Here is a 26,988-nt window from a genome sequence, read left to right as displayed (position 1 = left end):
GCCCTGGTCACTGCTCCACCCTCTGCTGATCTGAGAGCCGTAGACTAGCAACATGTTTCCTCCGACACATGCGCAGTTGCCAGCAGTGTTGGGCAAGTTACTTTCAAAATGTAATATACTACATATTACTAGTTACTTTCATTTGAAAGTAATAAGTTACTTTACAATATTACTTTCTGTGTAGAGTAACTCGTTACTTATTACACTACTTTTGTATTACTTTCACCAAAACAACAGCAGCAGCAGAATGACATTACCGCCCCGGAACCATCCCGAAAAATAATTTCAACCGCCTTAAAATCAGTGTAAACAATCCAAAATTCTAAATGTTATTATTTTCCTTTGTTATTGTCATCTATAGTGGTTGTTTGCATAAAAACACACTGTAGAAAAGGGTCCATAATGGCCCACCGTCAGGCCTGTTCTTGGGGCAGTCGATGCCCACGAGCCGGCGCGCCAACGACGTAATGACGATGACACCGCCGTGACATCATCAATGATGACGTCAGAGTTCACCTGTGAGGTCATCGGCGATGTCAGACGTCTAGGCTGACTGTGATGGCAGACGGGACTTTACGGGGTCACCGATGATGTCATAGCTCCTTGGACGTTGTGACATCACCAACGGGGTATATAAACAAAGCGTTCTGTGACGCTGTACCCTTCCTTCCCTATTCTCCTTCATAATGTCAACCCTTGCCACGACTAATCTGTGATTCTGACCGATCACGGCCCGTGAGCCCTCATCTACGATCCAGCACACTTCACGAGGCAAGCCCAAAAGCTTCGCCCCCAGCAAGCCCACAAGCTTCGCTACACACACAGTTTGATTAGAAAATAACTATCTTTTTTTAAATATGTGCTTTGATTTTATCAAATGTAACTCAATTTGTAACTTGAGTTACTTGACAAAGTAACTGGTATAATATTACTGAAATCCTATAAGTAATAAGTTATATTACTGAGTTACTGCTAAAAGTAATATATTACATGTAATATGTTACTTTTGTAATGAGTTACCCCCCAACACTGGTTGCCAGCCGCTTCTTGTCACCTGACAGCAGGGAGCTTCACTGGCAGGACGTAGCACGTGGGAGGATCACGCTATTAAGTCCAAGAAATTGTGTGCTCAACTCAGTGTTAAATACTTTGAGTGCCGGCCCAACAAAACATGAAAAGTCAAATGGAACTGGCAGAACTCACAGCTTCAAGTCTACACCGAGGAAGGCCACAGGCTGAAACGCGTCTGTTTTGTTTACTGCTCTATGTGGATTTAAAGCTTTTTGTGAAACTTCACCTGTGAGTGCTGCCAGTTCCATTTGACTTTTCAGGATCACGCTATTCCCACCAGTTCCCTTCTGCTTTGAACATGTGCTCTGACCAACCAGGACCAGGACAAATACCCATAATCCGGCTTCGAACCCACGGACACAGCCAATCGTGCCTTTATGGACGCCCGACCAAGCTGGGGGCAACATGCGACCCTCGTGTTGGTAACAATGTTAACTTTTAATTCAAATAAAGAACACGAAAATCTCTGACGCATCACCGACACCTACCCACCCACCACCGCAGAGATCCCGGTTCAATTCTTACTTCCGGCTCAGACGTTCCCGACAGACACAATTGGCCGTGTCTGCGGGTGGGAAGCCATTGGGGTGTGAGTCCTGGTCGCTGCACTTGGCGCCTCCTCTAGTCGGTCGGGGCTAGCCTGTTCGGGGGGAGGGGAACTGGGGGGAATAGCGTGATCTTCCCATGCGCCTCACTGTCAGGTGAAAAGAAGCGGCTGGCAACTGCGCATGTGTCGGAGGAAGCGTGTGCTACTCTACAACTCTCCCAAGATCAGCAGAGGTGGTGGATCAACTGACAGACAGCAGAGTTCCAGGGCGGTCAGGTCTTTACTCGCTGTGTCCCACAGCAGGATAAAGTGGTGTCACGCCCCCTCTCATCTGACACCCACAGGCAGTGTGCAGACAGATTGAAAAACTTTCCATCTCTGTTCAGACAAGATCTGCCCATGGTGCTGGCCTCACTGGGACCTCTGTCTTGACCTATACCTCAGGCAAATGTTGTCTTGTCAGAAGTGCTCCCCCATCCCTCCCAGTGTCCCTGTATCGTTATACATTGACTTCAACTCTATGTACTGAATTGCTTTTATGCAATTGTTGATGTGCAGAATCAGTGCAATTGTTTGTCTAGTATCTGTTAATTATTTGACTCACTCTATCGTTCGTGAATACGTTGTCAATCTAGATAATTTCTGTCATGATAAGCACATTTGAAGACATTTTTCAAACACAGGAGAGAAAGAGATGCAGAATGAGAGAGAGACACACACACAGAGAGAGAGATTACTCCTTTAAAAAGTAATACAATTACTTCACTTATTACTGTACTTGGTATCAAAAGTAATTAGCTATGTTACTCGTTACATTACTATTGCTTTTGCTCAGGGGCGTGCAGAGACCCTTAGAGGGGCAGGGTCTCACGCTGGATAAAGTGGTGTCACCCCCCCTCTCATCTGACGTCCACAGGCAGTGTGCAGACAACTATCTAGACATGATTGAAAAACTTTCCATCTCTGTTCAGACAAAGATCTGCCCATGGTGCTGGCCTCACTGGGACCTCTGTCTTCTTGACCCTACCTCAGGCACCCACCACTGATTACCGGCAACCAATCAGGAGGTCAAAGGTCACAGCACCAACAGATGGAACAGATATGCAACGGTCGCTGAAACACGTCCTTTGATGTACTGACCCAGTGGTAACTAGAACGACCGCACCTCACATATATGCCTCCACCAACAAGTGAGCAGTCGACATCCATGTCTGTCCAGACTTTGATGTTTGAGCAAAATGTGAAGAAATTCCGCAACATGTTAATGAGCGAGAAAATGGCGTTCGTTAGGTCAGTGACCTTGAACTTTGACCACCAAAATGTAATCAGTTCATCCTGGAGTCCAAGTGGACGTTTGAGGCAAATTTGATGAAATTCCTCAAGATGTTTAATAAACAACAAACAATGTTGCAGAGATATTGCGTTAATGAGCTTGAAAATGTGTTCGAGAGGTCACAGTGAGCTTGACCTTTGATAACCAAAATCTAATCAGTTCATCCTTCAGTCCAAGTTGACGTTTGAGCCAAATTGGAAGAAATTCCGTCAAGGTGTTCCTGAGATATCGCATTCACGAACATCGGACGGACAACGCAAAACCATAACTAGAGATGCATGTGCACCATCAATTCAACAATAGTGAAATATTCATTGTTGTGTGAACTACATATGCCCCAATTAAACAATGTATTGTAGAGCATGTCATAACCACCCATTGAAACACATATGACAAACATAACAGACACCCACCCAACAGAGCTCGTCCCTATGCCACAGTAAGATGAACAGTATGACATGACCGGGGATCATGAGTAACACAGTGAGGACGCCCTGTTTCTGCTCACCTCTCTGACCTCCGTCACATAGGTGGCGCTCTCATGCTCTGCCCTCTCCAACTCAGACTCCAAGTGCTGCTTGTCTCTTCTCAACTATGGAGCACAACAGAGATTCAGAGATGCACACTTATGAGATGTACACATGTTCCAATTAAAAAAATAAATAGCTGCAATGATAAAATTAATAACTATTATTATTCTAAATCAAGATATGAGAGTGTAAGTCTTAGAAGAAGTGCGTTTCACTGACGTTTTCCAAGTCTGCTCCATCACTTAGTCTCTCAATCTCCTGCTCCAGTGCTGTAACTTTCAGGTTCATCTAGGATAATAATAATACATTTTATTTATAGAGCACTTTTCAGGGTACTCAAGACACTTTACATATAACATATTTACATATATCTATCATAGGAAATAACATACACACTAAAAACACAACATGCAACAATCACACTAAAAGCAGTTCTGAAAAGGTGAGTTTTGATTAGTGATTTGAACATGGACGGCTGTGTGCAGTCTCAGTGTTTTTTGTGCATGTTTTTAGCGGGGGGTTCCTATCCGGAGGAAACCCCAGGGGAGCACGGGGAGAACATGCAAACTCCGCACAGAAAGGCCCTTTTGAAGAGCCCATCTGGGCAGTAGGCACTGAGGACTCGGGGATGGAGACACACCCTCAGCGCCCACAGCGTCCCAGGCGGGAATCGAACACAGGACCTTCTTGCTGTGAGGCGACAGCGCTACCACTGCACCACCATGCCCCCCGTGTGTTTGGGGAGTTCCAGAGAGAGGGGGCAACTACGTAGAATTCTCTGGGCATCCAAGGTCCGGCGCTTGGTCCTGAGTGTGATGGAGACAGACTTGGCATCATAGCGGCAGTGAGTTCTGGAGGTACTGGAGTTTATTTTGGACATAAAGAATGCTGTTGCAGTAGTCAATTGTGAATGTGATGAGACCATGGATCAGCGTTTCGGCAGCAGAGGAGGAGAGTGATGGGCGGAGAGTAGCCAGCTATGTTTTTTTAGGTGGAAAAAGGCAGTTCTGTTTGTTTTACGTGGTGTTTGAAGGAGAGGATTCTGTCGAAGAAGACTCACGCCGGGATTCCACTGAGTGCATTTGCGTTGCGTTGCGGCTGTGCTCCGGTTTTGCTCCGTGCTCCGCCAACACTCAACGGCTGCGTGCAGAGCACGTCACGTCACGGCTCCGCTCCGCCAGACAGCTGGAGTGACGAGACCGACAAGTTCTCGCGGTGAAATTGCGCGAGACACTTTGTATGTGGGATAAATACAACAACAAACAGGCAGAAGATCATTGTTCCCAACTGGAGAAGCAGAGGAGGGGTGGATTTGCTTGGTGTTGTCCTTGTTTGTTTGTTTGTTTATTTATTTAAGAAAAGGGACAATGCACATTAATTAGCATGAGCACGTGAGTCCATCATGTAAATGTGCCAGATTTAGCCATACAGGCTAATTTTCATCTGCAGTCCCTGGCAGGTTGATGTTATATGTGAAACATTAACAAACACATGCAATAGTACAGAAGACATAAGTAGACAAAAGCATATAAAAGAAGAAAAGCACAAGCACATTAATAGCATATAAAAAGAACATGCATGAGCACATATAAAAAAGAAAATGCAAGATTACATTAGCATATTCTATACAATACATGCCAGAGCAACAGCACATAAGCACATAAAAACAGACAAAAGCATATAAGCACAATTATGCAGCCCCTGGTTTACTGTAAAGCACGGACAAAAGCACAGACAAAACCGCATGCCGTACAAAGCAGACAAACAATGACAAACAACGAGAAATGCTATCCTGGAGTATGGATGCATGTTTGATTGTTCAATAGACAATGTTTTATGGAGTTGGAGAAGGAGTTGAAAGATGTGATGAAAGATTGTTTAGAAAAAGAAGGTTGCGCTTCAACAATGGGTTTCTCAGTGGAGTGCCAAACCCAAAATCCAAAATCTGTTCAAAAAAGGCTGAAAGGGTAGCACATCTCAGTTTTCAAAGTCAAGGAGGACAAAATACTCACATTTCACTTGATTTATTGGCTCACATCACACAAAAACAAAACGCTTACGCGTTTCGGCAAAGAGCCTTCTTCAGAGCGTTGTGATGAAAGATGTTTCTCAGTTCTACGGGTATAGTGTTCCAGGTATGTGCTGCTCTGTAGGAGAAGGCTGACTGGCCAAAGCTACAGTACTTCTCCTATGTGGAATTTTACAGTCTCCTCTGGTAGAGGCTCTGGTAGATGAATTTTGAATTTGTGAAAAGGATGTGTCGTGTCATATATTATTTTGTGGTTTTCCACTTCAATGATTAACTTTTCCTCATACATGTTTGTCCTCTGGCTTGATATTGAATGCTGTAAGCACCTCTAGACCTGTTGACTCCAGGCCTAGCTCCGCCCAACTTGCTGCGGCTTTGCTCCGACATCCGTGAAAAATAGAAGCCTTGCGTATCTGCTTCGGAGCTCCGAATCGTCGGAGCTGGGACGGAGTAGACACGCAACGCAGCGGAGTAGGTCGGAGTTGACACATTGATTAGAGTGGAAACGTATCGGCTCCGAAGCCGTACCGCAGCGCAGACGGAGCGAACTCAGTGGAATTTGGCCGTCAGCGGTTGTGGATGTGTTGACCAAGCACGAGCCCTGGGGGATGTCTTGGGACAGAGGAGCGGTGCAGTTGTTGATTGTGATGAACTGTGGTCTGTTTGTGAGATACAGTATGACCTTAGCCAGGAGAGGGCAGTACCAGTGATGTTGAGGGAGGATTCAAGGCCGTAGAGGATAATGATGTGGTGACGGGTTGATGGTGTCAAAAGCTGCAGTGAGGTCGAGGAGGATGGATTGAAATGGTTGGAACAGGTCGTTGGACATGAGGTGGGCTTTGAGTTGGGAGGCGACATGTTCCAGTATTTAGGACAAAGAAGAATGATGCAACGAAAAGGGCACAAGATGCAATGATTTATACACCTACAGTGATTTGGTATTCAGTGTGGGAGTCGTTTTGCAGCTTAACCTGAATGCAATACCTCTTTCAGCTCTCCCTGCGATACGTCCAGCTTCACCTTCCAGCGAGACGCCTCCTGCTCCACACTGCTCTGGAGGCGCTGCAGCATGCCCTCCTGTGGACACGGCAGGTATGACAGCTTAGTTCCACAAACATTACCACCACACAACCATGAACTTGACACAAAAACCTCATCTCACCGTCTCTGCCAAAACCTTCTTGTATGTCTCACAGTCTTTCTGCATAATCCTTTGGGTTTCCTCTGACTCCTTCAGCTTCGCAGCCAGTCCCTGATAAGAGAAAAGTATGGTAGTGTGGTAAATCCATGGTGAGTCTACCTTCGCCCTAAATCTCAGTAGCAGAGGAATAACGATCAAGTTTCCACTTTAATTACCTCAGAGTCCCCTGATGCAGGGGTGGAACTGGACTGTGCTACTGCCGCCTCAAACCTGTGTAGCCATTCCTTATGGTTCTGTTAGACAGGAAAGGTGAAGAGACACATCAGTGGAACAGGGACAAGAGCAGCACCAGAGGGAAGGAGTAATGAGGGTACCGCTTAGAAGAGCAAATATACCTGCTCATTGGGTAGAGGCACATGGGGCAGAAGTCTGTGCAGAACATCTCGACACTCAGCCTGGAATGACTCCAGTGTCGTCTGGTTTTCCTGCACGGTGATGGGAGGGGGCAGAGTGGCGGGGGAAAAGGAGAGTAGAGGAGATTGAACACTGGCTGTACGAATGAGGACAACGTGTAGTGGTCATCTGAGCAGACATGACCAGAATCTGGCTCTCCCTCTCTCTACGCTCCATTATCCCAATCTGAAATGATAGCATCAGGGCTTTAGGATGCATTCTCACTCCCAAATACCCTATACCAGGGGATCCCAAATTGAAGCATGGCGGTGGCCCACTTTGAAATCTGAAAATCTTCCAGTGCCCACTGCCCACCCAACCCTTTAATCACAACTCTGATCAACACACGCAACTAACAGGATGTATCTCCCTATGTATTTTTTTTATTTAATTAACAGAGCATGTGAATTTGGGCATACGGAGAATTAATAATCCATCCACACACAAAAAATGTAGGCAAAATATCCAAAAGCCAGATTGCCAACATGCCCCTTAGTAATCAGATATATTTGCGTGCATAGGGGTTAAAGTGGGATTTGGCAGGTGATTTTGAAAAGAAAATGCAGAAGCATTTCACTTCCTACCACCCTCCAAACAATGCACTGCACGTTTCTTTGCTTTTAGCTAGATTGAATTCAAATTAGCCTGACATGGTTTGAAAGCTGGCAGGCTGGGGGTACATCACCCAAATATGCCTTATTAATCACGTTGGTAATGTTTGTTACAATAGTGTTAGCTCAAATGCTAATGTTAAACAGTATGTGGATGGAGAATGCTAACACCATTTGCACCATGTTCCAGAATGTATAGAAAATAACCGATTATAGTTTGTTGGTGTATTATTCAAGTTTTCTAGTAGGGGTGCACGATATATCATTATATCATAGCGGTATCAGCCGATGATAGTCATTTTTTAACACATTGGCATCAGTCCGATGCTGCAATGTTAATATCTGTTTGTTATCGGTATCAGCCAAAATGTTCACATTGAGAGGAAACAATGTGGTAAATCTATCATTTATGGGCTTTTACAAATGTTTTGGAAATAAGGAAATGTATTACTTTTGCAAATTCAGTGTTTACATGTGTTTTTCACTATGTACACATTTTATTATCGTAGAAATATATGTGTGTGTGTGTGTGTGTTTATAGAGATCATATCGACATCTGTAACTATCGGTTATTGGCCATAACAGCAATGTTAATATTGGTTATCGTATCGGCCAACATTTTCATATCGGTGCATCCCTACTTTCTAGTCAAGTACGGTCCATTTGGTAGATTGTATTTGTCCAAAAACATTTGCCTAAAAAAAGACAAAGAAAGAAAGACTAGAACGACCGCAACGCGGACTTATGCCTCCGCATTAGTTAATTCTGGAGTCCAAATCGCCATTTGAGGCAAATTGGAAGAGATTCCGTCAAGGCGCTCCTGTGATGTTGCGTTACAGAGCTTGGAAATTGGGTGTGTGAGAGGTCACAGTGAGCTTGAACTTTGACCACCAAAATGTAATCAGTTCATCCTTGAGTCCAAGTCGATGTTTGAGACAAGTTTGATTAAATTCCGTCAAGGCATTCCTGAGATATCGCGTTAACAAGCTTGAAAATGGCGTTCGAGAGCTCACCTTGACCTTTGACCTTTGACCACCAAAATGTAATCAGATCATCCTTGGGCCTAAGTGAATGTTTAAGGGGAATCTGATGAAATTTTGTCAAGTTGTTCCTCAGATATGGCGTTAACAAGCTTGAAAATGGCGTTCGAGAGGTCACAGTGACCTTGACCTTTGACCTTGGACCACCAAAATCTAATCAGATCATCCTTGGGCCTAAGTGAATGTTTAAGGCGAATCTGATGAAATTTTGTCAAGTTGTTCCTCAGATATCGCGTTAACAAGCTTGAAAATGGCGTTCGAGAGGTCACAGTGACCTTGACCTTTGACCTTGGACCACCAAAATCTAATCAGATCATCCTTGGGCCTAAGTGAATGTTTAAGGCGAATCTGATGAAATTTTGTCAAGTTGTTCCTCAGATATCGCGTTAACAAGCTTGAAAATGGCGTTCGAGAGGTCAGTGAGCTTGACCTTTGACCTTGGACCACCAAAATCTAATCAGATCATCCTTGGGCCTAAGTGAATGTTTAAGGCGAATCTGATGAAATTTTGTCAAGTTGTTCCTCAGATATCGCGTTAACAAGCTTGAAAATGGCGTTCGAGAGGTCACAGTGACCTTGACCTTTGACCATCAAAATCTAATCAGATCATCCTTGGGCCTAAGTGAATGTTTAAGGCGAATCTGATGAAATTTCGTCAAGGCGTTCCTCAGATATCGCGTTAACAAGCTTGAAAATGGCGTTCGAGAGGTCACAGTGACCTTGAACTTTGACCTTGGACCACCAAAATCTAATCAGATCATCCTTGGGCCTAAGTGAATGTTTAAGGCGAATCTGATGAAATTCCATCAAGGCGTTCCTCAGATATGGCGTTAACAAACATCCGTACGGACGGACGGACGGACAACCCGGATCCATAATGCCTTCGGCCTGGCTTCGCCGGCGGAGGCATAATAAAAATGAAAAAAAGGGAGATTTTGAGTGCTAGATTTTGCCATTGCACTTGCACTGGGTGAGAGAGATCTGTCCACCAATGGGACCTGACCCATTCTGCAACATGTCTCCAGATATGAGTTAGACAGTATTGTGTGTACAATGATTTAATGAGACACAAATGAGACAGAAGTGCTAATAAACATTTATGCTGCGTTCCATTTAAACTGGGAGCTGTCCTCGGATTTTCTCCGCCGAACTCGGGGGAGCCTCGCCAGCCTCAGCCTCAAAAATTCAAGATGGCTGCTGCGCACTTCAACATGTACAGTAGAAGCTGAAAACTTCGACACACAAGACAACACTGGCTACAGTGAAGATAGATCTAGTTTATTGTGAAAACACGTCACACACAAGACATTTTATACTGAGCTTCGCATGTAAAGTTCCATCACTTCCCATACTCAGGAAGTCACAGAGGCCCCCCTGTTGTTCTGTGGAGACCTTCTGTTTCCTGAGATAAGGACGTTCTAGGTCTAGGACCAACACTTGTCATCGCTGTGACGTTACTTAGACATGGTGTACACTTGCTTCACTGTTTTCCCTGCATGTGTCAATGCAAATATCCACTACACAGCCTAGTTATAATCATAGTAAACAGGGGCGGACTGGGATCATAATTCAGGCCGGGCATTAGATACCAAGCAGGCCAGGCCGATATGGGCCGACGCGCGTGCCGGCGTCCGAAGGGCGGCGGCGAAAAAATTGGGCAGTTTGAAGCCCAATTTGGGCCGTTTGAAGCCCAATTTGGGTTGTTTGAAGTCAGATTTGGGCCGTTTGAAGCCCAATTTGGGCCGTTTGAAGCCAGATTTGGGCCGTTTAAAGCCCAATTTGGGCCGTTTGAAGCCAGATTTGGGCCGTTTGAAGCCCAATTTGGGCCCAGTCCAATTTTACAATGAGATGCACCCACTTTAACCCTGAATAAAGTAATAAAACCACTAGTAAACCAGTAGGCGGCGCCTGGCCTGCTGTTCAGTGAGTGGCCTGACTGCGGGCACCAAAAAAAAAAATATATATATATATTTTTTTTTTCAGGCCAGGCCAGGCCACCGGGCATTTGCCCGACGTGCCCGATTATGCAGTCCGCGCCTGATAGTAAATACTGTTTATTAGCACTTCTGTCTTGTTTGTGTCTCATTAAATCAGCTGTACACACAGACACAGTACTATCTAACTTCTACCTGTGTGGACATGTTGCTGCTGTATGCACAAAATACCACAAAATGCATTGTTATCAACTGTTATTGCTAACAATGGCTAGCCTGGCTAGAGCTAACCCTGGCTAGAGCTAGCCTGGCTAGAGCTAACCCTGGCTAGAGCTAACCCTGGCTAGAGCTAACCCTGGCTGCTTTCCTGATTGTTTGAATGGAACGCCGACAACTCGGGTGTGATGTCCCTCAACTGTGGAATCCCACGCTCACAGTTTAAATGGAATGCGGCATTACTACAATGTTCACTAATGTTGAAGCGTGGACCTGCCATCTTGGATTTTGAGGTTGAGGCTAGTGAGGCTCCCCCGAGATCATTCGAGAGGTCACAGTGACCTTGACCTTTGACCACCAAAATCTAATCAGATCATCCTTGAGTCTAAGTCGATGTTTGAGGCAAATTTGATGAAATTCCGTCCAGGCGTTCCTCAGATATCGCGTTAACAAGCTTGAAAATGGCGTTCGAGAGGTCACAGTGACCTTGACCTTTGACCACCAAAATCTAATCAGATCATCCTTGAGTCTAAGTCGATGTTTGAGGCAAATTTGATGAAATTCCGTCCAGGCGTTCCTCAGATATCGCGTTAACAAGCTTGAAAATGGCGTTCGAGAGGTCACAGTGACCTTGACCTTTGACCACCAAAATCTAATCAGATCATCCTTGAGTCTAAGTCGATGTTTGAGGCAAATTTGATGAAATTCCGTCCAGGCGTTCCTCAGATAACAAACATCGTACGGACGGACGGAAGGACGTACGTACGTACGGACAACCCGGATCCATAATGCCTCCGGCCTGGCTATCGCCGGCGGAGGCATAAAAACGACCCTCAACATTTGGGAAGGCTAAGCCACACAACTACCGTAAATTCCGGACTATAAGACGCACCGGTCTATAAGCCGCGGGACCAAAATTGACTATTTTTTTCTTCTATAAGCCGCACCGGTCTATAAGCCGCGGGTGTTTTGATGTTTAATTACCATATGAAAGGGTTCGTGCACAGAGAGGAATGTCGGGAAAGAGATCGCTGTTTGGGGAAGCTCCCATTTATTAACATTTCAACAAAACAAAACAAAAGTCAGGTCACTAATCCCCAGACAAAATCACACAACAATAGGCTATATGTGCAGCAAACCTGTAACCAGAGAAGTCAAGTCACTAATCCTCGTCTTCCTCTTCTTCCTGCGTACTGAAACCACCAAAGTCCTCATCTTCAGTGTCGGAAACGAACAGGTTCAGGGTGGCTTCGTCAACCACTCTCCTCTCTCCTTCATTGTCACTCAAAACCAACGAACTCCTCTTCGTCACTGTCGGCATCGAACAGCCTCTGAAGCCTCTGACGGCCCTCAGCGCCAGCTGTGGCGTCGTCATCCTCTTCATCCCGCAGCAGTCCAGCGTTTTGGAACCCGTTGGTGATTGTGGATGTTTTCACACTCCTATAATATTCCGTGCTGAGACAGTTCCTCCTGCTGCACCGTCCAACGCCTCACCATTGACTCATCGATGCCCAGGTTACGCGCGGCTGCTGTTTCCCTCTTTTAATGCGAGATTGACTGCTTTCAACTTGAAAGCTGCGTCGTACCTTCCCCATGGTAAGTGAGAGTGTTGCTTCTACTGCTCGTTCTCATGCTGTCGAGAACGAGCAAAGCTTTTTTTTGGTGAAAGAATCCTCCAGGGCGCTTCTTGTTAACAGTCCGAGTGAGTGGCAGGTCGAACGTCAAAGGCACTTCATCCATATTTATGATCTGCTCCGGTTCGATGGAATATTCCTTGATCTTCCTTTGTGTGAATTCGCCGAAGTTTGTGATTTTCTCCTGGTAGTCGGGGGAGGGAGTTGATGGCCGAGTGGCCGTTTGCTTACCGTAATTACCATATGTAAGTGGTCAGGCACAGAGGGGATTGTCGGGAAAGAGAATGGCTGTTTGAGGAAGCTCCCATTTACCGTATTACCGTAACATTTCAACAAAACAACATAACACAACACCACCGTTGTTTATTTTTACAGTGCACACAGTGTCCGCGGTGTGGTGAAAAGAGGGCAAGAGAGGAAATTAAAACAGAAGTGGATTTATAGTTAGAAAGAGTGCTAAAAAAGAGAGATTTTATTTGTATTTTTTTTTTTTTTTCTGAAAAAATCCATAGATAAGACGCACCGTTATATAAGCCGCAGGGGCCAAAAAACGGGAAAAAAGCCGCGGCTTATAGTCCGGAATTTACGGTAGTTCGTTATAATCGAACGCCATGCTTCAAAGGCGACTTTACGACAGTGAGGACTCAATCACAGCAGATATCCGCTGATAGCATACCACGGAGATCTCACAGGCACAGGCAGCAAAACCCGACGCGCTGATAGAAAAATCTCCATGGACGCGCCGCGCTGCGCTCAGGCCTCGCCCCCCCGACACGCCCCGTGCGATGACGTCATAATCGGCGCGCGCCCTATGCGCTTGGCTGGGCGCGAAGAGTATGCCACAAGCTTTAGAACTCAAATGTTAGAATTGTGCATTCCTCTCCTCTAGCAAGTGATGGTGCTCTAATGATGATCCAGATACTTCAGGATCATCACAAGAGCTTTGTCAGCTGGTGTCTGAGTGCACAGAGAGATTGTGTTTCTCACCATACGCAACAGCATCTTCGCTGCTGCGGCCCTCTTCGCGCCCCTTTTGGATGATCCACTTCCTAAAGAGGAACAGGAAATTAGGAGTGGAGTCCACAGATACAAATTGATTCATTAGGTAAGGCTAAAATATCAAATAAGAATACCAAAAGGTACATTAAGTACAAATCTATTGTCCTATATCACAAAATTAACATTATACACCAGTAACAGTGATTCAACAATTGCTTTACCAGGCACTGAGATTTGTGACTTTCAAAAACTCACTTTCAGGCCTGTACTCAGAGTTTTGTTTGTTTGGTGTTTTTTTTCTTCAGATTTCCCCCCCATTTTCTCCCCAATTGTACTTGGGCAATTTCCCCCTGCTGCCCCGGTCGCTGCCCCACCCCCTCTGCCGATCTGGGGAGAGCCGTAGACTTGCACCATGCTTCCTTCGACACAGCAGGGAGTTTCACCGGCAGGACGTAGCACGTGGGAGGATCAGGCTATTCCCACCAGTTCCCTTCCGCCCCGAACAGGCGCCCCGACCGACCAGAGGAGGCACTAGTTCAGCGACCAGGACACATACCCCTAATCCGGCTTCCCACCCGCAAACCGAGCCAATTGTGCCTGTATGGACGCCTGACCAAGCCGGAGGTAACACGGGGGCGCGAGCGTGCCGCTAAACTACCCGGAGGCCCTGGCCTCTACTCCGTTTTAACCCCCCTCACATTTACAACTGCACAACGCTTGAGGATGGTGCTAGTTAGTTAGTTAGTTACTTTATTGACACAATATTAAAATATTGGGGTCCAAAGAATAAAAATAAAAATAATCAATAAATTACAAGATAGAAATACTCCATCATCAATACAACAATTAAATCACAAATACAATATATTACAACATAAACATTACAATACAGACACCGACATCAGTCAGCCAGAACTTGCTGGTGCTCGAACACTGCTAGGCAAGCCTGTAACATGTTCAACTTTCCTCTATCAGTGTTACTAAATATTGAGCTCAGCTGGGTAGAGTCGTGCCCATAACTTGTCCCAATCTGCTGTGTGAGAGGACACACAAGTATGTGTTCCTCATTCTGCACGCCAGTCCTACAGCAGCACATATGTTGTTCAGGTGGTGTACGGCTCCATCTCCCTGTTTCTATGCCTAATCTGTGAGCAGATAACCTGAACCGGGTGAACGTTATTCTCAGCATCTTTAGCATCTTCTTGATTGACCATTGATGGTCAATCAATGGTGCATTGCTGGTATAGAGCAGGTGAACAGACATATCTGGGTTAATGGCTTGGTAGGTCTTATTATACCTTGTTCCCTCGCTAGCCCGCAACTTTTCCACCATCTCTCTTCTGTCACTCTCAACGTGATTTCGTTGTTCTATGAGCTCATCTAAATGAGACATCATGACTTGGTTTTCATTTTTTGTCATTTCAAGAACAAACCACAGGGGCTTGCTACATGCAAGCTATCAGTATCATAACATTTCATTCTCAAACAGATAAGAAAAAGCAAGCAGTATTATTCTGCATCATGATATTCCACCATCATATACCATCTGTGCTGTACATAGATAGCTAGCTTACTCGTTCCATTGTTAAATGTGATTTTTATATTTCTGTCCATTAGAGGCTCCTGAGACTTGTTGATGTTTTTGCTGTTGCTTTCTATAGTTTTAAAATAATAATTGTATTATTTCCCCTAAGCATGTTTAAACAAAGATCTGCGTATCACTGAAAACAGAAATTGTAAAAGAAATATTGTGCACTGTACCTGTTTCTACAAAGTGTTCACCGTGACTGCAGGTCACGGTGAACACTTTGCGGTGTAGTGGACCAGACTCCTGGGTGTGGTAGCCTGGCAGGCACCACGCCTGGCAGAGGACACATGCATATCCACATAGACGCAAGCACGCACACACACAGCAGAGAAACACACAAAATAATTAGACACAGGTACATACAGGTGCATGCACAATAGACAGACATGCTTAATAACATGACACTGAAAGATTAACTGAACAATGACAGTCTCAAATATAATATTGAAAGTAAAGCACAGTAGTTCTCCTTGTTTTGTCAGCTCACCCGGAGCGCTCTTACAGGCTCAGACTGCTGTGAAGTGCCTGACCTCTCCATGTCTGGCTGTGGGTTGCTGAGGATAAGATAACACAAGTCAAGACATAAACACTACACACTACACACTACACACACACACACACCTAACCAGCACACATGATCAATAATTATCGATATCGACTGATATGAAAGATGTTATATCGATAAATACTTTTTAACTATATCGCCCAGCCCTACTCATGATATAATATACAGTATCTACAAGCGTATGATTCAACTTCGTATACTTCAATCGTAGAATTGCAATACTTAAGAATCGCAATATAAATCGAATTGGCACCCAAGAATCGTGATAGTATCGAATCGGGAGTTAAGTGAATCGCCACAGCCCTAGTTTCTATGCTGTCATATTTTTATTTGTCCATGGGGTGTCGCTGTGCCCTGTTACCTGGGCTCAGGTATTCTTTATAGGTGCTGCCTTCACCTCTGCTGGAGCAATGGCTTGCTGGAGCGCCATAACCAAACGCTCACGGAGATATTGTTGAAAGTTAAACTCGACAACGGATGCGACTGGAGAACGGCCCTGGATTGGGCACTCATGGCGAAAAATACAATGCAGAATGTGCACGGCTTCAGCCCATACCAACTGGTATTTGGACAGAATCCAAATCTTCCCTCTGTACTAGTCGATAAGCCACCGGCTTTAGAAGGAACCACGATGAGTGCATGGGTAGGACAACATATAACAGCGTTGCACACAGCAAGGAAAGCATTCACAGAGTCAGAGTGCTCAGAGAGAATAAGGAGAGCTCTAAGAAAGCAGCTCCGTCCAACAGATGAGAAGTATGAAACCGGAGAACAGACTGTGTTGAATGGAAAGGTCCTGGAGTCGTGATAGGACAAGACGGGGTAGTAATATTTGTACGTCATGGTGGGACATATGTCAGGGTTCACCACTCTAGGCTGAGGAGGGCTAATTGTGATCACAGTGAAGGGGGCGGGGCTAGTGCTGAGGGCCCAGAGCCCCCACCGCAAAATGACAGTGATGGAGGTAACTTATAGTGACATAGAGGATGATAATGATGCTGGTTATGTTGCAGGGCTCCTCAACAATGCTATAGCTAATGCTGATGGTGGCGATCATCAGGATGAGCAGCCACAGCCAATAGGCATAAGAGTAGGAGGCTCTATAATGCTAAAAACAGGACAACAAATTAGCTATGTGGACAACGACACTGGTATTCCTCACACAGCAAAAGTGATGGGACGAGCAGGAAAGGCAACAGGCAGACACAAGAACTGGTACAACCTACAGTACTCAGAACCCCCTGATATTGCAGGTACAGAGAGGTCAGCTGATCTTACTCAGGTAAACAATCTTCAGATTGTGCCACTGAACAATGATGTACTATGCTCTGAGTCTGCTGTGCATGAAAATGTTTCATTTGAAAATGCAAAACTTGACAATGATGTACTATGCTCTGTTATACATGAAAATGATGTGTTAGTCACAGAGGATGTTTCATTTAACAATGCAAAACTTGACGAAATTAGTAACTGGGAGAAAAATGGGGTGTTTGATGAGGTAAAAGATATTGGCCAAAAGAAGGTATCCACCAGATGGGTGTGTACACTGAAAGAAACCCCTGATGGTATAGTGCCCAAAGCACGTCTAGTAGCTAGGGGCAATTCTTCACAAGTGTCACAGCTTACATGTATCTCTTTCATGCACACTTCAGACTTATAGGCAGAGTCCATATTATTGTCTCTGAACAGCGTTTCACCGATCCAACATAACACCTGCTCGTTAACGCTCCACTAGATGTGTTGTTGTCAGTGTCGTCAGCCTGGAGGGTCGGGGCTGGGCTAGGAAGACTCTCGGCCTGGGCCTGCAGCCCATCCAGGATCATGGCATTGATGTGCCCTCCACCTCCCTCTGTGCGCTGGTTGACTGAGAGCAGGTTAGTGGAGCCGTCAAAGGTCTGGACGGAGGCCAGGACGCCTTCCGACAGCAACCTTTGAAACAGCAGCAGTACCTCCATTGGCCACACCGCAGGGAAGTGCTCTTTACCTGGGGGGAAGGGGGGGTACATGTTTAATAAAGCAACTACAAGGACAATTTGTAGTCCAGTTTGGATTACAGAAGAGCTGGATAATACAATTTTAATGTAAAAACCTTCAACTTGTAATTATTTATCTTTGCAATTAATGATAACTGCAGTCAAGAATAGTCTGAATGCTATTTTCAGACACCAGTTTCAGGGCAACAGATGTTCAATGCAGACTAGAGTGTATGAATTCAGGTATGCATGTTGACTAAATCTATTTTGAAAATTGAAGAAAGGAGCTGTTAGGAATTTAAATGACAAAATTTAATTGGAAGTAATTGTACCTGTGTACTACAAAGAGTTTAACAAAACAGAGTACATCTTCATGAAGGTGATACGGGCAAGATAAATACCGCAACGCGTTTCAACCGTTGGGTTTTCGTCAGGCTGTATTTTTTTCAATTTTTGATATTCTATTGTGCCTGCTGAGCTGTTTTGGTCCACACATTGTGTGTTTTTCCTAAATCTATTTTAATCATGATTACAACAATGTGCCATTGCCTCTTTGGATTTTGCCCTGCTCTATGGTCAACATCTCCATTCGTTAATGAAACCATTGCGTTAGATGGCTGTCATTTATTGTAATTTTTTTAACGTTTAAATAAAATAATTGAGAGGAAAACTTCCTTTACTTAAGGCTTGACTGATCATTACAGATGGGATAAAGATCAGTGCCTACTGCCATAGGAGGCAGTTCCCACATGCAAAACTAACAGATATCCCACATCTAAAACGTGATTCCTAACTGCAGGGCAACAGCTGCTTTACAACTGCTTTTGTGCTAATGTAACACCAAACAAAATGACAATGTTGCGGTGAAAATGTACTCATTCACATTAATCCTGTGCATGTTTTCTTTTAGCATCTTCTTGGAAATAAAAATACTGAAACAGATGTTCTAGGTAGGGATGCGCCGATATGAAAATTTTGGCCGATGCCGATAACCGATATTAACATTGCCGTTATGGCCGATAACCGATATTTACCGATGTCGATATGATCTGTATAAAACCCACATTTTTATGATCGTCGCATTTTGTACATACTGAAAAACGCATGTTAACACTGAATTTGAAGAAGTTATGCATTTCTTTATTCGCAAAGCCTTTGGAAAAGCCCATAAATCATAGATTTACTGCATTATTTCATATCAATGTGAAGAATTTGGCTGATAATGATAACCGATATTAACATTGCAACATCTGACCGATACCGATACGACCGATATGTTAAAAAATGACTAACATCGGCCGATACCGATATGATTGCCGATATATCGCGCATCCCTAGTTCTAGGCTTTGTTTTTGCGATTAAAATTTGGTTCAAATATGAAAAATGAGCAAAAGTCTTATTGCCTTACCCATGAGGGCACAGCGGGTGATCTGTAAAGGGAGCTGCAGCAGGTCCAGGGGGATGGGCAGGATTCTGGAGTACGGCACCGTCTCAGTGTTTCCATAGTCAGCGTAGATGACAGTGAGCTCATTCTCACCGGCCTCCAGGACCACTGCACGGTACCAGTTACCATCAGCTGGGGAAACAACAAACGTTACTGGAATTAACAAGTAACATCACTAGTTTCCGTTTTTTGTATTTTGGCAGCCCTTTGAGCAGAAAGAGTTATGGTTACTTAGAAATACATTATACATGAATGTTGGTCTACCTTTATGTAGGTATGTATGTATGTCATACAATTTAAAAATAAAAAATAAATGTTTAACGCATGCTTTTTATTAGTTAGCTGCAAGACAAGTTGCCCCTCTGGAATAATAAACATGTCTCTACTTAACTCTGCCTAGCACTGTGTAAAGTGCTTTCTTCTGCCTAGCACTGTGTAAAGTGCTTTCTTCTGCCTAGCACTGTGTAAAGTGCTTTCTTCTGCCTAGCACTGTGTAAAGTGCTTTCTTCTGCCTAGCACTGTGTAAAGTGCTTTCTTCTGCCTAGCACTGTGTAAAGTGCTTTCTTCTGCCTAGCACTGTGTAAAGTGCTTTCTTCTGCCTAGCACTGTGTAAAGCGCTTTCTTCTGCCTAGCAGCACTGTGTAAAGAGCTTTCTTCTGCCTAGCAGCACTGTGTAAAGTGCTTTCTTCTGCCTAGCAGCACTGTGTAAAGTGCTTTCTTCTGCCTAGCAGCACTGTGTAAAGTGCTTTCTTCTGCCTAGCAGCACTGTGTAAAGTGCTTTCTTCTGCCTAGCAGCACTGTGTAAAGTGCTTTCTTCTGCCTAGCAGCACTGTGTAAAGTGCTTTCTTCTGCCTAGCAGCACTGTGTAAAGTGCTTTCTTCTGCCTAGCACTGTGTAAAGTGCTTTCTTCTGCCTAGCAGCACTGTGTAAAGTGCTTTCTTCTGCCTAGCACTGTGTAAAGTGCTTTCTTCTGCCTAGCACTGTGTAAAGTGCTTTCTTCTGCCTAGCAGCACTGTGTAAAGTGCTTTCTTCTGCCTAGCACTGTGTAAAGTGCCTAGCAGCACTGTGTAAAGTGCTTTCTTCTGCCTAGCAGCACTGTGTAAAGTGCTTTCTTCTGCCTAGCAGCACTGTGTAAAGTGCTTTCTTCTGCCTAGCACTGTGTAAAGTGCTTTCTTCTGCCTAGCAGCACTGTGTAAAGTGCTTTCTTCTGCCTAGCACTGTGTAAAGTGCTTTCTTCTGCCTAGCACTGTGTAAAGTGCTTTCTTCTGCCTAGCACTGTGTAAAGTGCTTTCTTCTGCCTAGCAGCACTGTGTAAAGTGCTTTCTTCTGCCTAGCAGCACTGTGTAAAGTGCTTTCTTCTGCCTAGCACTGTGTAAAGTGCTTTCTTCTGCCTAGCACTGTGTAAAGTGCTTTCTTCTGCCTAGCACTGTGTAAAGTGCTTTCTTCTGCCTAGCACTGTGTAAAGTGCTTTCTTCTGCCTAGCACTGTGTAAAGTGCTTTCTTCTGCCTAGCACTGTGTAAAGTGCTTTCTTCTGCCTAGCACTGTGTAAAGCGCTTTCTTCTGCCTAGCAGCACTGTGTAAAGAGCTTTCTTCTGCCTAGCAGCACTGTGTAAAGTGCTTTCTTCTGCCTAGCAGCACTGTGTAAAGTGCTTTCTTCTGCCTAGCAGCACTGTGTAAAGTGCTTTCTTCTGCCTAGCAGCACTGTGTAAAGTGCTTTCTTCTGCCTAGCAGCACTGTGTAAAGTGCTTTCTTCTGCCTAGCAGCACTGTGTAAAGTGCTTTCTTCTGCCTAGCAGCACTGTGTAAAGTGCTTTCTTCTGCCTAGCACTGTGTAAAGTGCTTTCTTCTGCCTAGCAGCACTGTGTAAAGTGCTTTCTTCTGCCTAGCACTGTGTAAAGTGCTTTCTTCTGCCTAGCACTGTGTAAAGTGCTTTCTTCTGCCTAGCAGCACTGTGTAAAGTGCTTTCTTCTGCCTAGCACTGTGTAAAGTGCCTAGCAGCACTGTGTAAAGTGCTTTCTTCTGCCTAGCAGCACTGTGTAAAGTGCTTTCTTCTGCCTAGCAGCACTGTGTAAAGTGCTTTCTTCTGCCTAGCACTGTGTAAAGTGCTTTCTTCTGCCTAGCAGCACTGTGTAAAGTGCTTTCTTCTGCCTAGCACTGTGTAAAGTGCTTTCTTCTGCCTAGCACTGTGTAAAGTGCTTTCTTCTGCCTAGCACTGTGTAAAGTGCTTTCTTCTGCCTAGCAGCACTGTGTAAAGTGCTTTCTTCTGCCTAGCAGCACTGTGTAAAGTGCTTTCTTCTGCCTAGCACTGTGTAAAGTGCTTTCTTCTGCCTAGCAGCACTGTGTAAAGTGCTTTCTTCTGCCTAGCACTGTGTAAAGTGCTTTCTTCTGCCTAGCACTGTGTAAAGTGCTTTCTTCTGCCTAGCACTGTGTAAAGTGCTTTCTTCTGCCTAGCAGCACCGTGTAAAGTGCTTTCTTCTGCCTAGCACTGTGTAAAGTGCTTTCTTCTGCCTAGCACTGTGTAAAGTGCTTTCTTCTGCCTAGCACTGTGTAAAGTGCTTTCTTCTGCCTAGCACTGTGGTGCTTTCTTCTGAGTCTCCAGAGTGAGTATTCTTTGCTGGGCAGAGCACTTGGTGATTAGAACCCCCCCGCCCCCAATTCACATGAAAGCTTATTTAAAAGACAAGTTCACAACATTTAGAAGCCCATCTCCTATTCTTAATTACACAGTGCTTTCCTGTGTGTACCTGTGTGAAAGAAAAAGAAACTGCTTCCCTCAAATTTGCATGCACCCTTTTGTTTCCGAAGCTATAGTAAGAATAAGTCCCAGAACCCTTTGAAATGTATTCCCATGCTATTTTGGAGGAAATGTGGGCCGATAACAACATGCACTTGCACAACTAAGAAATGTACGAGAAGAAAACAGAAGTGGAAACACCTTGGATGCTGTCAATGTCATTAATGTTCATTAGGATAGGCTTCTAAAAAGTCTTGAACCCAACCTTCGGAGGTACGACTCCACCGACACAGCTGCCATTGGGAATCAGTGAGCCTTTACTAGCCTCCGTTGTGAAAGGACCCTCATGGAAAAGTCCATTAAAAGCCACCCTGTTGTTAGCTGGGCTGCGGAATGCGAGCCGGGGTCTCCAGTCTGTGTAGACTGTGTTTAAAGGAAGAGCCGCTCCTATGCTCGGCTGCATGCACACCGTGTCATTATATCTACTAGCAGACATCAAATTACTGGCTTGGGTCTGCGGGGGCAACGACTGCAGGTGGGGACCAACGAAGAAGAGACCAAACATAAAAATGGGGGATGGAGAGACAGACACACACAGAGAGAGAGAGAGAGAGAGAGAGAGAGAGAGAGAGAGAGAGAGAGAGAGAGAGAGAGAGATATGGAGGGGCAAAGGGACAGAGAAAAAGACAGAGCGAGGAGGGGGGGAGGGGGCAGATCAGCTGGTCTCTCCTCATAGGGACTCTTGCCTGTAATCATATTGAGCGATGGGGATCCCTGGGATTAAGCTGACTGTTTGAAGAAGGGCTTTCCCCCCGCTGACAATGTTTATTAAACCCTGCATGCAATTTCCTCATAAACCATGGTGTGAAATCTAATCCACCTCACAATGTATATTTGTAGCAACTCTGGACTCCCGTGGTTTCACCTCAGTCTGTTATTAACTTGTAGAGGTGCTGTAGTACCAACAAATAAAACACTAAATATGTTACGTTGTCAAATAATCGCATCACTAAGTGCCATCAGTTTTGTTGTATTCAGTCTTAACCTGTGATAGAGGAACAACACTATGCATCAGGTCAAATGTACAGAATGTACAGAACATTAAGGGATATTTTCTGATTCTTCAGTTGTAGCCCTTCTTTAACATATTAATCCTTAACCTTATTACCGTAAATTCCGGACTATAAGCCGCGGCTTTTTTCCCGTTTTTTGGCCTTTTTTGGCCCCTGCGGCTTATATAACGGTGCGTCTTATCTATGGATTTTTTCAGCAAACGGCCACTCGGGAACCTCCAAAATCTATGGATGTTGGTATGAGGCAGAACGAGAGCAAGACAGACATTACGAGAGCGAGACCCTGATTGGATGATGTTGCAAAAAATGTGTCTCGCGACCTGATTGGAGCACTGTGCCACTACGCTCTCTCAGCCACTACGGTAAAACACCCTCCCTCCTCCCTCGCTCCGGGGGGAAAAAGGCAGCGATTGAGCCTGAAAGACAGTCTGAATGAAATTGAATGTAACATTCCCAATTCTATGTATTACATTCTAAAAAACTAACAGCAACATTTTGGAAGGCTAAGCCACACAACTAGCTCGTTGTAATCTAACATCATGCTTCAAAAGATGGAGAACTGGCTGTGTTACGACGATGGCGGCGAGAAGAAGAAGGAAAGAAGGAAATCGAGTAGCAGCACGTAACCTTGGCATCAGGGTGTTGACACAGAGAGCAGACGGCCGAGGTGCCGTTCAGATCCGACTGAAGGCTCAAGTTTGCCAGTGGATCCTGACAGCGTGGAGGAGTGTCAAAACATCCACGATCAACAACGGGTTCCGAAAGGCTGGATTGCTGCGTGATGAAGAGGAGGACGCCGCCAGCTGAGGGCCTTCAGAGGCTGTTCGATTCCGACAGTGACGAAGAGGAGTTCGTTGGTTTTGAGAGCGACAACGAAGGAGAGAGGAGAGTGGCTGACGAAGCCACCCTGAGCCTGTTCGTTTCCGACACTGAAGATGAGGACTTTGGTGGTTTTAGTACGCAGGAAGAAGACGAAGATGAGGATTAATGACTTGACTTTTCTGGTTACAGCCGTGTACTGCACCTTAGCCTAAAAGATGAAGACGAGGATTAATGACTTTTCTGGTAGGCTGATTACCGTATATTTTAAGCAGCCGTGTTACTGCAACTTTAGGCTTACGCGCTTACTGTCGTGTTACAGGCACTTTATTTTGCACTTTAAAAAAAACACATTTAATTTAGCCATTGATATTGCCTCGTCAAGCGCTGTAAGCTTTGTTTTTTGTTATGGTACTACTGTAGGCTATAATGTAGATCAGTGGTTTTCAACCTTTTTCATGCCAAGGACCCCTAAATTTACACAGCACAGTACATGTTCTGTAGCTACTATTGCACTAAATGGTAACACTTGAATACGTTATGCAAATATGCAACTTGTTTTGTTGAAATGTTAATAAATGGGAGCTTCCCCAAACAGCCATCTCTTTTCCGACAATCCCCTCTGTGCACGAACCCTTACATATGGTAATTAAACATCAAAACACCCGCGGCTTATAGACCGGTGCGGCTTATATAAGAAAAAAATAGTCAACTTTGAAGGTGCGGCTTATAGACCGGTGCGCCTTATAGTCCGGAATTTACGGTAATAAGGATAATGGCTTTTAACTGGATTCACCTCATTAGTGTACTTCATGGAAAGGCTAAGTGTCCCTTCTACTTGAACATTCAGGGTACGTCTGTTAGCCTGACAGGAAAGTGGTACGAGTTCAAAGTGTTGGGGCAGGAACTTGACCAGCTGAGGGAGCAGGGTGGTTAACAACCACCACCACCTATACTGCCTCAAGGTGAAAAGTTCAATACTAATTGATAAACAGATCGATGGAATATAGAGCTAAAGTCCCTCCCCTTCTGGTCAGACCCTATGCGCACCAGTGTCTTACAAATATATGAATGGTGGTGAACGGAGAGATACGTCACTTGTTTTGATCCCATTTTCCACAAGCCACATATCTTCTGAACATTCTGACACTAAAATAGCATTTTTCAGACAGACGGATTAGGAGAAATTTTAATTTGCTCGAGACCTGTCTCTGTCTCAGCAACAACATCTTGAGATTTGGCAACAGGAGCTCATGTTAGCAGGGAGCGATTAGCTAAAGCTACATGTCTGCCAGAGAATTGCAATATATATATATTTTTTTACTGTTTTTACAAAATACACATGAACCCTGAGTAGCCATATTGAGCCGATGTTCGGAAATGTTGCACTATTTGGGAAATATCACAATTTTGAACATTTTCAGAGACAGCAGCAGGCTCAGTTTTAAAGCCAGAGTGAAGTTTCTGGTATCCTATGAAACTAGACGACCTAATGAATCGATTTGTACCAAACATGTCATGCTAGTTTGTCAGGAAGATAGCTAAATAACACTCCAAATGTAGGCTACATTTTGGCGAGGGGAAAAAAAACATTTACAAAGGGGTCCTCTTTTTCACAGCCTAATGGTGGCAGGTGTGTGTGTGTGTGTGTCTGTTTTGAACCAGCTAGTAGCCTTATATTGTCATTCAGCCTTTCTGCTGCTGGGGGGGGGGGGCGTTGGTATACTCAGTGGAAGTGGTCCCTGGGAAAGTTGGTTTTGTACGTAGTGGTACTTGGGCGGAAACGTTTGGGAACCCCTGATCTATCTGATCTATGCTATAACTAACTAGCCTGGTATAGCAGCTGATCTATGCTATAACTAACTAGCCTGGTAAAGCAGCACGTCACGTGAACTCACATTTCATTTGGTTCTGCGAGATGGTCTGGCCCCAAGGCCTGGGAGGGCGTTAAGCAGAAGCTGCAAAGTGGATGAGCCAATCAGCGACTGCGCTCAGTGCCCTGTGATTGACAGTGCAAGTTAGGGCTGCACGATATTGGAAAAAACTGACATTGCGATATTCCCCACCCCTGCGATATGAAAAAATACAGATTTTCACCAGATTACCAGAATAGCTCTATTTTAAAGAAAATAATGCTTCTAGAATGATTGCGGTGATTTTGTAGAGGAGTCCATCTGATTTTGGAGGTGAAATTAGGTATTTTAATGTTTCTCAACCACTGGGCTGTGGCCTACTGGTAGGCCTCAGAGCGTCATCTATCAGGGTGCATACACATTGATGAGTTATGACATTCTACTTTAAAATGTCACTAGCCTACACTTCACTTAGTGTAATGAGCCTTTAAAACCAGGGAAAGACAACATGTAGGCCTATGCTGTATCACCATATCCAACATCTAAGACCATATAGTCTCATATTACAATATTGATATACAATTGATATATTGCCCACCCCTAATATTGAGTGCCAGAATGTACCTCCCAATGATGCTATTTGCAGAAAAACATTAGATTTAATTGATTATAATCACTGCTTTCTAGGGGTGTCACGATACACTCAGTTCACGATACGATACGTATCACGATACTGGGTTCACGATAACGATACGATACGATACGATTTTAACAATATTTTTTTAAACTTGAATAATGACAATATATGACTGGAAAAGTAGTATTTTATTTGAAATGCACAAATACAAAACATGCTGTTGTGGGAAATTGTTATTACAATAACAACTAGAAAAAACATGAGATTGGAGATAAGGCTTATCTTGAAATAGAATGAGTTACACCGTCACTTAGATTTACTTTGAACTAAAAGGTTTCTCAGCAGTATAAATTCTCATTATGCATCTTCAGTTTTTCTTCAAACTCAAACAACAAGACTTTTCTTAATCTATTTTTTATGCATCTTCAGTTTTTCCTGTCAAGTAAACAGTTTTGCCAGAAAAACAATTGAATGGTTTCTCTCCTGTATAACTTCTCGTGTCTCTTTAGAGACTTGTTCAACTGAACTACTTTCCACACATTGAACTTCAACAAACAAAGACGTTTCTTAGTCTATTTTTTGAAAAAAAAAAAAAAAAAAAAAAAATCTTTGCGATATGAGATTTCATCTCAACGATACATATCGTGACGTTTTACTATCGCGAAATTTCGTGGGACGATATATTGTGACACCCCTACTGCTTTCAACTTCTTTCGTTCTTCTAACGTTTCAATAAATCAACAATGAAACACCCCTGCCACTT

At 44.3% G+C, this 26,988-nt stretch overlaps 1 protein-coding gene across 1 annotated transcript in view; it reads right to left on the bottom strand.

Moving 5' to 3' along the window:
• Positions 1–3,420: 3,420 nt before the first annotated feature.
• LOC310771402 (tudor domain-containing protein 1-like) overlaps positions 3,421–26,988 on the bottom strand; it is a gene marked incomplete at both ends in the record, with an annotated part of 43,618 nt that continues 20,050 nt past the window's right edge. Inside the window, 11 exons of the mRNA XM_083664024.1 lie at positions 3,421–3,543; positions 3,701–3,769; positions 6,495–6,587; positions 6,673–6,762; positions 6,867–6,944; positions 7,047–7,201; positions 13,532–13,588; positions 15,300–15,399; positions 15,614–15,680; positions 17,405–17,675; positions 19,074–19,241. Coding sequence (XP_083520150.1) covers positions 3,421–3,543; positions 3,701–3,769; positions 6,495–6,587; positions 6,673–6,762; positions 6,867–6,944; positions 7,047–7,201; positions 13,532–13,588; positions 15,300–15,399; positions 15,614–15,680; positions 17,405–17,675; positions 19,074–19,241 — 1,271 coding nt within the window. The remainder of the gene's footprint in view (positions 3,544–3,700; positions 3,770–6,494; positions 6,588–6,672; positions 6,763–6,866; positions 6,945–7,046; positions 7,202–13,531; positions 13,589–15,299; positions 15,400–15,613; positions 15,681–17,404; positions 17,676–19,073; positions 19,242–26,988) is intronic.

The sequence above is a fragment of the Poromitra crassiceps genome, assembly GCF_964638095.1.
Source record: "Poromitra crassiceps genome assembly, contig: HAP1_SCAFFOLD_600, whole genome shotgun sequence".
Classification (NCBI taxonomy): Eukaryota; Metazoa; Chordata; class Actinopteri; order Beryciformes; family Melamphaidae; genus Poromitra; species Poromitra crassiceps.
This window is presented reverse-complemented; position numbering and strand designations above follow the sequence as displayed.